Source organism: Falco naumanni, chromosome 19, assembly GCF_017639655.2.
Source record: "Falco naumanni isolate bFalNau1 chromosome 19, bFalNau1.pat, whole genome shotgun sequence".
Lineage (NCBI taxonomy): Eukaryota > Metazoa > Chordata > Aves > Falconiformes > Falconidae > Falco > Falco naumanni.
Window position 1 is genome coordinate 2,803,127 of NC_054072.1, and position 15,743 is coordinate 2,818,869.

General features: G+C 40.7%; 1 protein-coding gene and 2 long non-coding RNA genes across 5 annotated transcripts in view; 1 reads left to right on the top strand and 2 right to left on the bottom strand.

Annotated features, from left to right (window-relative positions):
• The first annotated feature begins 104 nt into the window (after positions 1 to 104).
• Positions 105 to 4,933, top strand: LOC121099388. Its single transcript, XR_005831459.1, has 2 exons — positions 105 to 471; positions 2,707 to 4,933. It is a non-coding gene; the product is annotated as an uncharacterized LOC121099388 (long non-coding RNA).
• A 1,228-nt stretch (positions 4,934 to 6,161) lies between these two features.
• Positions 6,162 to 15,743, bottom strand: part of PPP2R2A (protein phosphatase 2 regulatory subunit Balpha) — a 39,895-nt gene continuing 30,313 nt past the window's right edge. For all 3 annotated transcript variants that reach the window (XM_040618247.1, XM_040618246.1, XM_040618245.1), the window contains exons 4-10: positions 12,261 to 12,426; positions 11,605 to 11,717; positions 11,153 to 11,330; positions 10,138 to 10,302; positions 9,386 to 9,555; positions 8,502 to 8,593; positions 6,162 to 7,181 (exon numbers count right to left, since the gene is read on the bottom strand). In XM_040618247.1, the coding sequence (XP_040474181.1) occupies positions 6,902 to 7,181; positions 8,502 to 8,593; positions 9,386 to 9,555; positions 10,138 to 10,302; positions 11,153 to 11,330; positions 11,605 to 11,717; positions 12,261 to 12,426 (1,164 nt within the window). In that variant the 3' untranslated portion in view covers positions 6,162 to 6,901. The remainder of the gene's footprint in view (positions 7,182 to 8,501; positions 8,594 to 9,385; positions 9,556 to 10,137; positions 10,303 to 11,152; positions 11,331 to 11,604; positions 11,718 to 12,260; positions 12,427 to 15,743) is intronic.
• Positions 12,629 to 15,741, bottom strand: LOC121099389. Its single transcript, XR_005831460.1, has 2 exons — positions 12,939 to 15,741; positions 12,629 to 12,904 (listed from the first exon to the last, which is right to left on the bottom strand). It is a non-coding gene; the product is annotated as an uncharacterized LOC121099389 (long non-coding RNA).

Below are 15,743 nucleotides of genomic sequence, written 5' to 3' on the forward strand. Positions count from 1 at the left end.
CGCACGCGCCGCCCGGCCCGGGGCGCGTGCCGCGCACCATGGCGCTCTCCGTGCCTGCGCACGTCCCGCCGCCGCCGCCGCGCCTGCGCGCCACGGCCGGGCGCCGAGGGGAGGGGGCGCGGGGGGGGCTGCGCGGCGCTGGCCGCCTCCAGTCACGGGGAACCGCGGGCCGGCCCGCCCCGCTGGAGCCGTGGGACGCCAGTGTCCCGTCAGGAGAGAGAGCTAGAGCGTGCCTGCCAGCCCCGGCGTAGGCCGCGGCCGCCTTCCGCGCCCGGAGAGGACGAGGCCAGTCTGCACAGGCGAACCCGTGTCGCGGTGCCCATCAGGCCCCCAGCTCAGCCGAGTTCCCACATGAGGGAGTGCAACAAATCCCCCTCCGCAGGCGCAGCGGGTGTGAGGTAACCTGTCAAACCTGCGTGGCGCAATGGGCTCCCAACGCTGCCTCTCACATCAGGCTTGCTTTCGCCTCAGGTAATTTTAAGCCAAGAGCAGGTCCAAAAAATAAGAGCTAAGGCATTCTGTAAAAACTAATGGTCTTTAAGGTTTAATACCCACCTGAAATGATAGTGTTCAGAAGCCAAACCAACCTCTGCGTGGCAGGTTTTTTCATTATTGGCAGACTGTTGAGGTAGAGAAGATGGCATCTGTGTAATGAAATAGGGCTTGTTCTGCACTGGGATGCAAAAGCACAGCTACAAAAAGTGAAATTAGCGTGCACCACAGTTTCCTTTCAGTATGAAAATGAAGAGGCACCCTTAGGCTATTTATGCACATACAGCTGTACTGAGCATGGGAGTAATGCAGAATTCTGGGGAAGGCACATTCAAATGCAGTGAGATACAGATGCAAACATCTACCTTACCCTGCTGAGGTTTATTCATTTGTAGCATGGGTAGCTTCTGTACCAAGTACCTATTCTAAGTCAAACAATCACGTATAGAAGACAAGGTTCTTCTAAATTATTAATCTCAAGATTTCCAGAGTTCACTTTATCTTGCAAATCAAGCCAGTCAATTCCTCAAGGCAGAGTGACATTGCATAGGTACTTGGTATGGCTGTCAGCAGACCCTTTACTAAGATTCTTCTGTTTCTAATCTCCTTTTTCACTCACATTCTCTAACAGAAAGAACCAGCAAGACTAACTTCCTCGCAGGTGATTATTTAATTTGCCTTCACAGCTTGAGAAATGATGTTTACTAACTTCATTCCATTTGACATCACTTAAACCTCAAGGTTTATTTTGAGGCCTAGAGTCTTTCTGGGCAACTTTGTACCTTAAGTCCCATCTTGCACATCTATATACGAGCATTTTGCTTCCCAACAGTGGTAACGGAGCCTTTTATATCATAAACCCCACCCCATCAGCAGCCAAGAGAAAATAAATTGTCTTTTATGTTACTGTACCCACAGTAGGAGTTCAGTAACAGTAATACCATCAGAGACTGAAGTCACGCAGATACAGTTCCATTAATGTCCTTTCTTTTGTCATCTCCCTGTTACATATGGAAAGATGGAACTTTTGTGTCAGAACTATTTAAAGCTAGAGAAAAGCCTGTATGTACAGTTGTCACAGTCATCCCATACTACAATACCAGTTTCAAACGTTTCTCATCTTCTGTTTATCTATGCTGTGTTGACAAGCATCGGCATTAGAAATCCACCTTCCATAACACTGACCTTTCTTAGCAAATTGACTATATACCCGGCATGACTGTACCAGATGTCTAACCTGGTGGAAAACCTGGATTTCTCTGGGATATCACTGGAAAAGAATTAGCTACACATAGCAAAAAGCAAGCAATACTTTAAATAATTTAATAAAACAGCTATTTACGGGTAAAAAGGCCGCAGATACATTCTAGATTGGAATCAGAACAATGAGCTACTTAGGATTTTGAATAGAAAACCTGCCTAGGTAATCCTGTCCCACTTTGCAACCCTAACAATCACAGGATAGCATCACGAGTATTTGTCATCCCCATCATTCAGGAAGCATCTGCTATAATACTTGCGGTATGAATATTTATCAGTAAAGTGGGACTATTAGAATTTCTGAGTCAGAAATAAATTGATCAAGATTACAGAGTGAGTCAATGCAGAGCCAGAAATAGCATTCACAAGTCCTGACTTTCAGCCCTGTGCTCTTAACCACTACACAGGTTCCTTAAGTCAGTTGAATGATGTAATTAATGTTTGTAAAGTAATTTGAATCCTTGCATGGAAAATGCTATGACAATAGCAAGGTTGGAGAGGCAGAAAGCCACATGTTAATAGAAGAGAAACAATGGCCATTAACTCCTGGGATAGCCTTTTGTACTGAAGTGCAATAAAAAGGGTTTTCTTCTAGAAAGTTATAAGAAGCCTTTAATTTGATTGAAATCAAACAACTAACAAGCCACCTGATTTATCTCAAAGCGTCTCCCAGTTTTATTCTCATGGTTCCAAGATGTTCTAAATGTTGGAAGCAATTTAGGTAAAAAACGATCTAAAGTCTTAAAATGTGCTGCAATTACTTTTATTTTATTCATTTAGTACTTCTATGCCACAAATCTGAAAAAAACTGCTAACCTGTTGCTAAGATGGATGCCACCCCAGCATGTGGGAAACACAAAGGCAGTCCTTTCCCTGCACACCTCTTTTGGTGTCTTTATGCTGGAGGTAGCGATGATATTTACTGGGAATGCTTTTCTTTTATTTTTTATTTAGGAACAACTGATCAAAGTCCTTGCAGATGACTGGCAATTCCAAAGATGACTTCAAGGGACAGCCACACCACCTAACCTTGATCCCTTGCATTTCTGAAGCATCCATCTCTCTCTGGTAAGATCTTGCCTCCTGGTAGAGAGCACCCCCCCACAAAAAACTGCATCAGAAAAAACTGTGAACACTGTTCTCTTGTAAAAGATAGATTGTTTGCAAAAGGTTGAGATTATTAAAGCTCAAGGGTAGCTTTTTGAGAGAAATAGAATTCACGCTGTTTCTTAGATTCTCAGCTGTATCACAGCAGAAAGGAACATTTTCTGTTTCTATTCCCATCACTGCTATCACTTTTTTCCACTGCTCATTTTTACAAGCCCAAACCTTTCAGTACCAGGTTAAGTAAAGATGTTTGCCAAGAGCAAACAGACAAATCACTCGAGACAAGGATAGTCATTACAGCAATCTCACTTTCAGTACACCTCTCTGCACCTTGATTCAGTATGCCGATCCTTCAACTTAAAACAACTAATTGCATAGGAAAGGGCAAAAGGAAATACCTTTTGTTCAGTTAGAAGTGTCTGTTGGGATTTGGGAGGTTACACACCTTCCCTACAGCCCAAGATGAAGGGCTGAAAAACCAGTGCCCAGGAACTTACTTCTTAGCTCTGTCCTGCTAACATTCCAGAGCAGACAATAATAAAAGAAACCCCACAAAACTAGTATTCCATCATCCCGTGGCCCCTCTCCAAGAGGGGAAGAAGTACAGGTTTTTCCTTACCAGCACTAATTGAGCTTTTTCTAATAAGGCTGAGAATACAAGAATATGTAGTTAAATAAATGCTGGAGTGGAAGTTGTGCCTTAAGAGAGCAGTAAGGGGAAGCAGGGTATTGCTGCCTATTCAACATGTTTATCAAGGCAGCAGATCCTTCTCAGCAGGAAAACTGTGAAGGGACTTGAGCCACAGAGCTTGCCTACACCTCGGCATTGTACCTGTGGATAACTGGCTTATGCTGAACGTTAATTGTCGACAATAGCATCACTGTGGTTCAGAGCATGGCTGCAATCTTGCAGATACCAACAACTGAAGTGGTTGATGTTGGCATTTAGGTACCATCACTGGCTTCCAAGACACAACGCAAAGGAACAGAACCTCCTTTCCTGTATTGGTATTCAAATACTGAGACTTGAGAGCTTGCACTGTTTTCACTGGGCACTGGAAGAGACTGCTGGGGGGGGGCGCGGGTGGTGGCTGCTTTTCCATAACTCTGTGTGTTGGTGCAACATCCCCCCTCCCGCCTGGCAAGCTGCTTAGGAGAAGGCCTGAAAGTCACAACACAGAAGCTAGTAGAATGGGGCACTGCTCAGCATGCAGTAGGGAAGAGATCAGTAATTTCAAAAATACCTGTAAACAGAGAAAAGGAGAGGGACAGGAAAAAGGATAAAAAGCAACCTGACAAAATGTATTCTATGCATACTTTTATTAATAAAATATAAGATTTACAGCATATGCCAATGGACAGTGTGCTTAGAGAATTATCTAGTTGGATAAGTATGACACCAAAGTCAGTAGCTGGTTTTGGTGAGGATAAATTAAACCTCAGATGACATGCCAGGGATCACTGCTACTGACCAAATGAAAAATCTTTCCTAAAACTAGCTTTACAACCTCTGATTCCATCCCAGCATGCGCACAGCTGAGGTCCAAGAGGCAGTTTCGCTTTAATGTAGTATTGCTAGGAGGCTGCGCTCTGTTCTGTGTGAAATCTACCTGTTCCGTTCTGTGCCATCTTCACGTCCTCGCTTCTTTTTATGTCTGTGCTAAGCAAATTTTCAGGTATTCAGTGCATCGTTTGGGATACAGGTACGCACAAGAGCAGCAGTCTTAATACCACGACCCTCAGTCTTCCCAAAATAGCAGTTATTAAACCTACGCAGTTTTTCACAAAATGGAGATGAATTTTACCAGCTTTGATGCAAAAGCAGCATCTAATTACCTCTTTGCCCTTGCGATAAAATAAAGAATAATCCTTGGACCTGATCCTGTAAACACCTATACATATGATTAATGTTACTCAAGTTGTTTCCTTAACTATTAGCCAGTAGTCATTTGAGTAAAATTAGTCACATGCCATGTGAGTAGGGCCTGCTAGTTAGTTTATTCACCCATTGGAAAACAGTTTGTCCCTGGGGCAGTTATTTTTTTTTTTTTTTTTTTACAAGGCTAACAGGTGAGAGATAAAAAAAAAGGTAAAATCCTTACAAAGGCTCATGGTCAGGCATGCATGTTACAAGACAAATACTGTATTTAAGAGAACCAGATCTAATAAATATTAGAATTTTTACATTTTCAAACCACTGCACAAGGATTAAAAGAAATTAAAGTATGACTGCAATAGTAGTCTGGTTAACAACCTCTAACCCAGCCATAATTTTACAGCAGAAACGGTATCTTAGCTCATCAAATAATAAGAGGCATTGTAAAAACTACTGATAACTAAGCCACAGAAATAATTTTAAGTATCGGTAACTGAAAAGTGAAAATTTTCCCAGTCAAGGGGTAAGTTCACTGCAACTTTAAACTTCATTCTGAACATTTCCATGAAGGAAGAGTAAACCTAAAAGCACAATTCGCAAAAATACCTGGAGGTAAAAACTCATGAGCCTTATAAAGCATCAGTATCTAGTTCATCTTTGGATAAGCCTTATTTGCTGAAGAGTTTAAATCTCTCAAATAACTATGAACACTTATTTCATGCAGCTTCTGTACTCCACATATTTTCTGATCGTTGCACTATTCAACATTTCTGTAAGTGCAGTAACTTTGCAAAGCCAAAAGCTAGAAGAAACACTTGCATGGTAAAACTACATTTCCACTCAGTTACTGATAGCAATAGAATACAGAAAATAGAGCATCTCAGAATGCGGTGTAGTAATTACCTACGTAATCACTTGGTATTTCATACTACATAACATCACACTGCCAGACAACAATTCAGACATCCTTTTAAAAAGCCACAGGGGACTTCGTACTCTAAACAAGGCATTAAAGGTATTGTATCCTAAAACAAGGCATTAAAGAAACCAGGATGAAACTAAACATTAAGACGTTAGTCCCATAAAACGGATTTTAAAACCTGAAAATTTCCCATTTAAGCAATAGTTTAAAAAAAGAGCCTTCAAGGATCCTGGAACATTAACTGACCTGTTCAGATTATGGCAAAATCTGATGGCAGTTGATGGTTTTGAGATGGAAGTGGTCAACCCACACTATGGGTGGTATTCTTGTCATTCGTGAATGAATGCAGATACCTGTGAAATCCCTCCCTCTCTTCAGTCCCATGAAAAATGATTAATACTGGTTAAAATCATTACAAAAAACATCATTTTATTTTCATGCATCTAAGGTAAAACACAGAGTATTTGTATAAAGAGGTAGATTAAAAAAAAAAAAGAAAACAGATTCTCCATTCTTTGTCACTTTTATTCAGTAGTTTGTTTGTGGTTTTCCTTATTTTCTCTTTTTTTGGCGCCAGACACGGCAAGGAGTGATTACAGTCAATTGTTATTAAAACATTTGTTGCAACACAGTCGCCCTTTACCACTGACCCCAAACGGACCCATTTCATGTGCTTTATTTTGTTGGGGTTTTTTTGTTGTTTTTTTTTTTCTTCTATACACCACCACCAAGGCTAGGTGGAGGGGGATGAAAGGGAAAGGGGGAGTCCAGGAGGCCAGAAGGAGGAGGAATGCTACAAGCCACAGCAAGAATGAGCTGTATTTAATAAAAAAAGGGGGCCACGAATGATACAGTAATGAGGTTACACAATTAAATCCCATAGCATGATTGAAGGCTTTCCCTGTGTTTGACGTCATCACAATGGAAGGCATAAAAAGTGGAGTAAACCGATGTTGATACAGTCCAATCTAGTCCATTAGGCAAGATGGTGCAAGTAGTCATTTAAATTAAAAAGTGCCCTATCCTCACCTAAATGGCTAGCAGACATGGAGAAGAACGCAGTGACGGATCAACAGAGCTTTCTCCATGTAGCTATAAAAGAGTGTTGTCATATGGCACATTTTTAAACACTGGAAAGGGGTGCCATAATGGACCTCTCATTCTCTTTCATTTACAGGTACAAATGCTAGATTCAACTATTTCAACTATGCAGGAAGTGGACTCTTCAGTTAGGAATGCCAACCCTAATTCATTTTGTCTTGAAATATATACAAGTTGTTTGTAGTAGCTACAGCAATGATGTTCTCCTTAGGATGCCAGGCTGTGTGTAGAATCTTCTTGTTGAAGTCTAGGCTGTCAACACTGATTTCATCCTTCTTCCGTTTACCGCTTGCACATACTTTACGTGGCTTCAAAACGGTACGCGGTTTATTGTTTTCCCGGGACGCCTCTAAGGTGATGTCTCGCTTTGTGTTTCTGTCGAACATTCTGAAGAAGTTGTTGTAAGATCCTGTCATGACAATGCTGCGGAGGGGGGGGGGAAGGAACAAAGTAACAGTTCAGTTAGGAATAACCTCTCCTTTCGTTCAATCCGAGGGTCCCACCTAAGATCATGCCCTATTCTACAAGTACAAAGCAGGCATCCTCACCCACATCATCTACAACCTGAAGTGAAACTAAGGCTTTTGAATATTTTAGTGATTTAGAAAAATAAGTATTTTTTTTCCTTAACTGGACATTTTAAGGTACACACTTTGTCATCTAAACACTTCGACTGTCATCATTCAATTTGCTGCTTATGCACACGTGGGGAAGTGACCTAATGAAAGCCAAACACACCAGATTTTAAGTCACATAGTTTTAGTTACACACAAGTGGCATAATTTAGATACTAACCAGTTTGTGATACTACTTCATAGGAGATCCTTATTCTATCTCAGCTTTTCAGTAACACAAATAAAAGTTTCCCTGTCCTTTTGCCTCAAAAACATATTTGGACAGATAACCAAGTTTAAAAAAAAAAAAAGCTGTGTCTGAAGATACTGATAGGGATACAATAAGCTGATTTAGATTAGCAAATAAGCAGTTACACGATTAGCACAAAAGCAACAACTGTCTTAAATGGTGTTACTGGCTAGTCAACCATGCCCAAGCAAGGCAAACTTGACAACTTACTGTAAGAAAGAAAATTCCTAGAAGGCATTTCCCAAGCGTTCTACCTTTTGCCAAGGCAGCTTTAAATAAAAAACACACCCCCAGGTTCCCCAACAGGCCTGGTACAGATTCTTATCGGTAGAGCACACAATCAGACCATAGGGTTTGAGTACATGGGCCTTATTCCCACACAAAATATTCCAAAGTCCGATTTTAACACATGACACAGGAAAAAAAAAAAACAAAAAACCCACCCCAAAAATCCACCCTAAAAAAACCAAAACCCAAACACCACAAGAAAGATAACCAGTAGAGGTAATCAACCTAGTAGATTAGGGTATCAGTAGTATTTCACCCATGAAAAGTTTGCAGAAAAACCATGTCTAATCCTACTACTTCATGTATCTCTCCAGTTTAAGCGGCTGGAACATTTGATGGCGAAGTAACAGAACTCAAATTTCCAATCAAATTCTAAGTCTCTCTAGTACACAAAGGCAATTCTCTATAATCCTACACTACAACATCAGAGGTTAAGGGCTAATATACATACATTAAAGTCTACTTTAGTACAAAAATATTACCCAGGCCAAACCACAAAATCAAACAGATATCTGAGGTCATGCCTCAAGTTGCCCATTTTAGAATAACTTGGAGAGGTCTTAAGTGCATGTAGAGAAGAATTAAACTTGCCTGTCTGATCCATTCCAACAGCATTCAAATTTGTCAAAAATGCAGTCATTCTCATACAGTGAACAAAGTTTACTTCTGAGGTATTCATGCACCTGGAAAAAAGTAAATTAGATAAACTGAATGAATATTGAACTTTCATACCTGTAAAATACCCATCATAGATTCTGTTCCAAAAGAAATCAAGTATCCGGACAGCACTTACACCCTATGCACAGGAGCACACACAGCTCCCTCCTCTGACTATGGATGAACCGGTGCACAAATTAACATACTCTGCTCCACAGATTTCAAAAGAACTCAAACAGCAGCAAGTCACTCGGGGTGGGGACACTTGGCAATTCTTCAGAATGCTTTCCCTCTCTAAGCAGCTGTCATAACCTCACTACCCTCTTAGATATCCAAGAGGATTTGGCAGACTTATTGCTAAAAATCATGTTTTGGTGACTGATCTCATACGTATGATGAAGATGATCCCTTCACAAATTTTCTTCTAAATGCCACAGCAATTTTCAGTGCTGGATGAAAACATTCTGCAGAGGAAATATTCTACCTCCCATTTTCTTCAGGACCCAACAGAAGAATGTAAAGTCAACTGAAGACCCTTAAGAGAGATGTGCTAGCTGATGGCTAACCATTAACCTTTCCACATTTCCACTGTGTAAGAGGGAGGCTTTTTTCATACCCAAATACGGCTTTGGGTTCTGCAGTCAACCTGCAAATAGCGAAATCCTTTGGCACATGTACGGAACCCACAAATCTCATCGGTTCTTTGCCTGGATGTACTGATCTATAGACAAAACTTTAACTGCCACACCAAGACTGCTAGTAAGACTCAGCATCCTTCAAGGTTTTAATTTCTAGCCTATAGCATCTTCACCCAATACCTGGTATGTTTCCACCGGTCTATTTTCCATATTTAAATCCCAGATCTTCACTGACAGGTAATCTCTAGTCATCATGTATCGACCACTATGGCTAAATTTGACATCAGATATGGAAGAGATGATTTCAGAGAAAAATGATCTGTTGCTAGGATCTTCCGGTTCTTCAAACACTGTATAAAAATAAGATAGGCATTTCAAGATTAAGTTTATGTCTCTCCCAGTACAAGAAACACACAAATTAGGTCAGCATTTTCTCAAAAAGCTTGCGACATTGGGCCACTCTGCCAGCATTACGTAAAATAACAACAAGAAAGCCTTATAATACAGTTACCATACTCTGAAATATTTTATTTTCTTAGCAAGTCAAGGGTGGTTTCTTGAAGTGAACTACTCGCTAGTATCTGGAGCCTTCATTCACACACAATATTTCTAGCATCAAATACCAACCAACCAACTAGCATTTGGCCTCCTGAAGTCTGCAGAAAGCCACTCCTAGTCCTGCTCTGTAGGCAGACTCCCCAGCTTAAGCTGCTAAGAATTTTATTTGCTACTTTGGCAAAATATGAATCTAATTTTAAGATTTGTTTAGATTTTAGGCTTTAGAGCTATTCAACATACTACAGAAATCCAATACAAATATATACAAACACACAATTCAGTGTTTAATATATTCTTATTGAGTGCTTAGTTTCATGTAACAGCAAGATACCGTATTCCACAAAAAGACAATAAACTACCAGGACAGAACTTACATTTTGAATGTCTGTCACAGAGTGCTGATGCTCGCATATCACAGAGACGAATTGTTCCTTTACTGCTGCTGTATACAAACGTATTACAGCTGTTTGGGTGGAACTCTGCAGCTGTTATCACCTCTGTGAGCTCTTCCATGTTGGCAGGCTTAATATCTACAATATCTACAGCATTTTGTTAAGAAATTTTCTCCAGTTTTCACAACATTTTTCAGCTTTGAATGTATTCAGCAGCGCTTTTTTCAGGACTGTGGGACCTAGGTCACACACTGGATCAAATGTAACATCAAGTCTCACAATTTGTCTAACAAGCAAGACTGTAACGTTGTATTCTGTATCAGACTGAAATTAATTCTTTTAACAGCAAAAGCCTGCTGAATTTTTTCCTCCACTTAAGCAGTAATTAATTCTATACTGCATATATGTCACCTAAGCTTTTTCACATTGAACTTTATTTTGCTAAATTCAAATTACACTGCCATGTTATAAAGAAGATGTGTGTGATTTCTGCTCAGGATCCTGCTGATTTGTCCACAGATCTCTGCTCCCAGCAACGGGACTGAATACATATTCCTGTGATCCTACTGCCTGCAACTTCTGCAGGTACACGTGAGAGAGGCTGAGTTAGGTTAGAAGGTAAAAAAGAATAAACATTGGTGAAATAAGGATGGTACTTCTGGCTTGCTTCTTACAGCAAGTCAAGAATTAAGTTTCACAAGATAAGTTTACTGTAATGCTGCCTTCCAGAACCGCTCATCTCACTTGGAAACTTAAGCTTTTTTCTCTCCTTCCAAAGGGTCTGGTTTTCACCATGCAAATGATTACTCCCTCTTTGTATTGCTCACGCTGAGCTACCTCTCCAGAAGTAAAAGCCCTTACAAATACTACAGAGAAATAAAATCAGGATGTGGAGAAACATACTACACAAAAAGCTATTCGTGAAAGGAAGCAAAATCCAACAGTTTTGTTGTAACCGAACTGTTCCCATCATGCAAAACAATGCAAAAAAAGATACTAAAACTTCTGTCTGTAATTTCTAGGTGCCACAGGTTAATCCGCAAGTCATCTGCGGATAAGTACGTTTCATAATCGCTATTAATGGAGATGGAATTGATGTGATACGTGTGAGCATTGGCAAATATTCTTCGTGGACTAGCTTCAACCATGAGGTCCATGGGCCTGAATACTGGCACCTGCAAAACACAAAGCAATGGAAGTTTGAGGCACAAAGGTGCTACAAACACATCAGCACTCACAATCACAGTCCTTCAATACACCAAGCCGATTAAAGTATCTCAAAATGACCTCAGAAGTAAATGTGTCTGCCCACTGGCATTACAGAAAACATCAAGTTTGTAGTCCGATGTGGCAGTTACTCACTGAGCCGCGGGCTAATCTGTGTGCCAGGGGCCAGGAGCGGAGAAATCATTTGAACGTGGCTTAATTCACAGTGAGTGAACTACTCACCCGTAGTGTTGTAACTGTAGTAGGATCCCTATACCGTCCATCTTCTTCCTTTAAATTATAACCCTCTGGTCTTTTGTCCCTTTCACTGATTTTCCATAACTTTATTGTTTTATCTGAAATAAAACAGCCAGAGTTTAAGATCAAAGCTCTAGCAAAGACACTAATCTTCACAGTTGAAGCACTTTAATGTGAAGCCTTCGAACAAGGCAAGACCACCTACATGTACCAAAAAAGACAAAAATACTGCCTGGAGAAAACAAGACAAGATAAAAAGCATTAAAAAGACCTCCTCCACAGTTTGTTCTTTTTATAAAAGTTACAGCAAGTTTCAGTTAGGATTGTTATGAATGACTAATGTAAGGTCTCACACAGTTACACACATAGGAAGGTGCTGAATGACAGCTTAGCTGAGCCCCTTTGCTGTAAAGCAACCAAGGCAGAAATGACTAATGCACCACGCCACGCTGCGGGACTCGTGCGGCCAGGCGAGCCAGAACAGCAGTACAGTTAAACAGCATAACTCTTGTGTAGCCACATCCCCAGATACTTGCATTTAAAACCAGTTGGCTTCCAGGAGAGGATTAGACAAAATCCTAATAGTGAACTCGTGTAACAATAGGTTACCGTGCAAAATTAACTATTAAGTTATAACTTACCATTTGTAGACAATAAAAACTGAGCAGCATTTTTCTGGGGTAACCACCTAATTTTGTTGATCTTCTCTTCAATTTCTAAACTTTTCAAGTAGTCGAACTCTGGTTCATGGCTTTGAAAGGTACTGTAAACATTGTATTCTCCCCTACTGTGAGACTGGGTTTTGTTCTAAAAAGAGAATTAAATGATCAAAATACGTATGCAATGTACAGAATGCTTTTCAAGGCTGCAGGCATAAGCCAGAACTAGATAGTTATGCAGCAAGATATATAGGCAGACTGCTAATTAGCATAAGAGTAGGTTAAAGCTTCTACATTCTATTGTTGCCTATGCCAGATTTGCCACAAGTATCCTTTGGTGTACAACTTGCCTTATTTTAACGAGCCTGTAGAACAGACGAAATAAGGACCATCTCTTTTGCAAGAGCTTGATTAGAGTTTCTACTATTTTCGCTAAGAAAGCATCAGAGAAGAAAGAGTTATCACAGCAGCTTTTGATTCCTGAAGTTTCCAGAAACTCCCCTTAGCCACACGGAGAGCACTTCCAGCAAATTCTCATATTCATTCCAAGCAGCTGAACTTACATTCTAGGCATCATAGATTTTCTTTTTTAAAAAGTAACTCCAAAATCTTCTTCATTTTTCCACCTTTAATTTTTCCACCTTTTTGTAAGCAGGATACTCCTCAAGAGAACTACACAGCCACATGTATGGCAGATCTACTCTTACGGTTAAGTTCAGCTTGCTAGGCACACCATGGAAATCCCACGTCAGCTCTAAATTTATACAAGTAGCTCCACTGTTTTGGCATATCATCTCCACATTCCCCGAGACCTTCTGAACTGCTTAAGCAGCTTTTTTTTTTCCCTCATTCTGGAGTTGAGAGGGGGAAAAAAAAAGCTGAACACCTCTGCTGAATACATCTTTGACATGAAAAGCCACACCTGAAGTTAGCCTGTTCAGAATGGAACAGTTTGGAAAACTGAAAAACCTCTAAACTTGCACAATTCCTCTTTCTAAAAGCTATGTTGTCAGCAATGGCTTCCTAGCACTAACGCTGCACGGCATGGCCTGAACCTTAAATTCCCTCCAGTGAGTAAGGCAAAAGAAAACTGGAACAATTTCTCAAAGTGCTCACAAGGCGTACCTGAATTTAACTCCAGCTTAATTTTATGATATATTCCTATTCTAACTATTTCAAGAGGTTGCACCATCAGATGCCTTTCCTGTGATAGTTCTTGACTAGCAACTTTGCTCCTTCCTTCTCTTGTGTGTCTCACATGTCCATCCATTCATTTTATCGCTTAAATACCTCACTAAAATGTACTTCTTGATACGCTCCTTGCTAGCTCACATTTGTCACATCCTTAGCATCATTTTCTCTTGCTTCATAGCCTTACATTAATAGCTGGCAGGAACACTTAACATTTTACAGTAAGCTGCAGGGGAGGAAAACGTGGACAAAATGCATAGAAATGAAATTTGGCACGAGAATTTTGTGTCACACCTATCAATTACACTGGCTTTTGCACCCTAGAAACGGAAGGACCTTTTTTCTAAGTTGCAGTTAGAACTAACAAGTTAAGCAGGGTCACTGCACAGAACAGGCGACTTCTGAAGTAAATCTATTGTGCTTTAGGAAATGCTGGTCATGATTCGGGGAACTTTCATTCAGTTCCATACTTGCCATAATGATAGAGTCAAATATATTTCTTGTGCATTGTAGTAAAATTCTACAAGACTAGAATAATACCTACAACTAAGAACACGTGAAATCCATCCTTAGGACAAAAGCAAAATGTAAAGCATCAGACCATCTCATGGCAGTCACAAAAAAATACATTTAAAAAGCCCCAAGAAAACAAAAAGAGGCGTTGGCTCAAGCGCCCTATGTTAAATTCCAATTTAGGTAATTACAGGCTGCCTACACAAATTCCTCCTTCAGTTTCAATTAGATACAGTGTTCATTTCCTGCCCGATACTCACGTAATGGCACTTGCTTCATGTGGCAACAAGGGCCACCACATTCCAGCCCAGAGGTGGCAGCATTTTGGCAGTGGGTAAAGCTACCCAAACTTGTATAACCCCACGTAAGAGCGCTTGTGGTTTAGTGTTTTTCTTCCTGTATGTATGGTCTGTAAAGCACTCAAATGCAGTGTGAGAGAAGGTGGCACATAAATCCAACGAAATACTTGTCTGAGGTACTCTTACGTACAAAACTTGCTCTAGACAGTTGTGCCTATGGCATAACTAAATACTAATACCCACTGTTCATTCCCAAAACACCGAGAAGTCAAATCGAATTCTTCATATACCTAGAGTCACAGATCGTAAGGATATGAGCTATGGGTTATGCATCAAAAACGAAAGGAGCCATTTGAAGACAACTCACTTGAGAACAGGCAGTTAGCTATTTAAGCTACATTAAAGGATCCTTAAAGGATGCAAGCTAAAACTCAAGAGTTAAAAAAAACAAAACAAACAAAAAAACCAAAACCAACAACAGAAACGCACACCACACGAGCTGGCAGCCAAACCCAGGACGATCAGAGTAAGCACACTCCACACAGAGATCTGCTCAGGCTCCAGCCGAGGAACGGGAGGCCAGGCCGGCAGGCAGGCAGGCTGGCAGGCCGGCAGGCAGGCAAGCCGGCAGGCAGGCAGGCAGGCAGGCCGGCAGGCAGGCAGGCCGGCAGGCAGGCAGGCCTACCCACTAGATGGCACCAGGTGACCAGAGCGATGCTCTGTATGCATCGCCAACTGCCTGCACACCAGCAAGAAAGCAACCCTGGAATTCTGCAGGTTTAGGATTTTTCGAATCAAAATTGAATGGAACAGTAAGGTAAGGGAAAAAGTAACAGCGTGACTTTTCTAGGCAGTGAGATGACAGAAGTGCCTTTTTATCCTGCCCCTGAAATAAATTCCTACCAAGTCAACATCTAACTACAGCCTCAGTTACAAAGTGTGCCATCTCAGCTTTTCCGCCTTCAACATGGGAGTAGAGGCCCTTCCCTAGTACTGATTTGTGTGTAGTGCTCTAAAAAGACCAAAAGAACAAGTGTAAAATGGAAAGATACCTTTGCTACTATGATGCTATGATTTTACCTGATTGATGTCAGAATGGAAAAGGACATCTTAGGTCACAGTTACATACTCACTGAAGGGCAAGTTTTATTTCCCAAACTACAGTGAAATCTGCAATAATCATGCCAGCCAAGCGGAATCATTGTAAAACAACCAGCTTCAGCTTTCCCAAGGTCTTTTTGTGTCCTACCTCCCTTTCCTGTTTTCATTTTAAACACTCTTAGACCACAGAGAAATTAATTTGTAACAGTGTCACAAAATCCTCAGTAATTTCTTCACTCTTAAATTTCATTATTTTAATCACTGATTACATAGGCATAGTAAAGTTTTTTATAAAAGCATGCTCCTTTCCTTGAAAAGGAGATTGATTAGGAACAGAGAAGAACATTATAGTAGTTAGCAC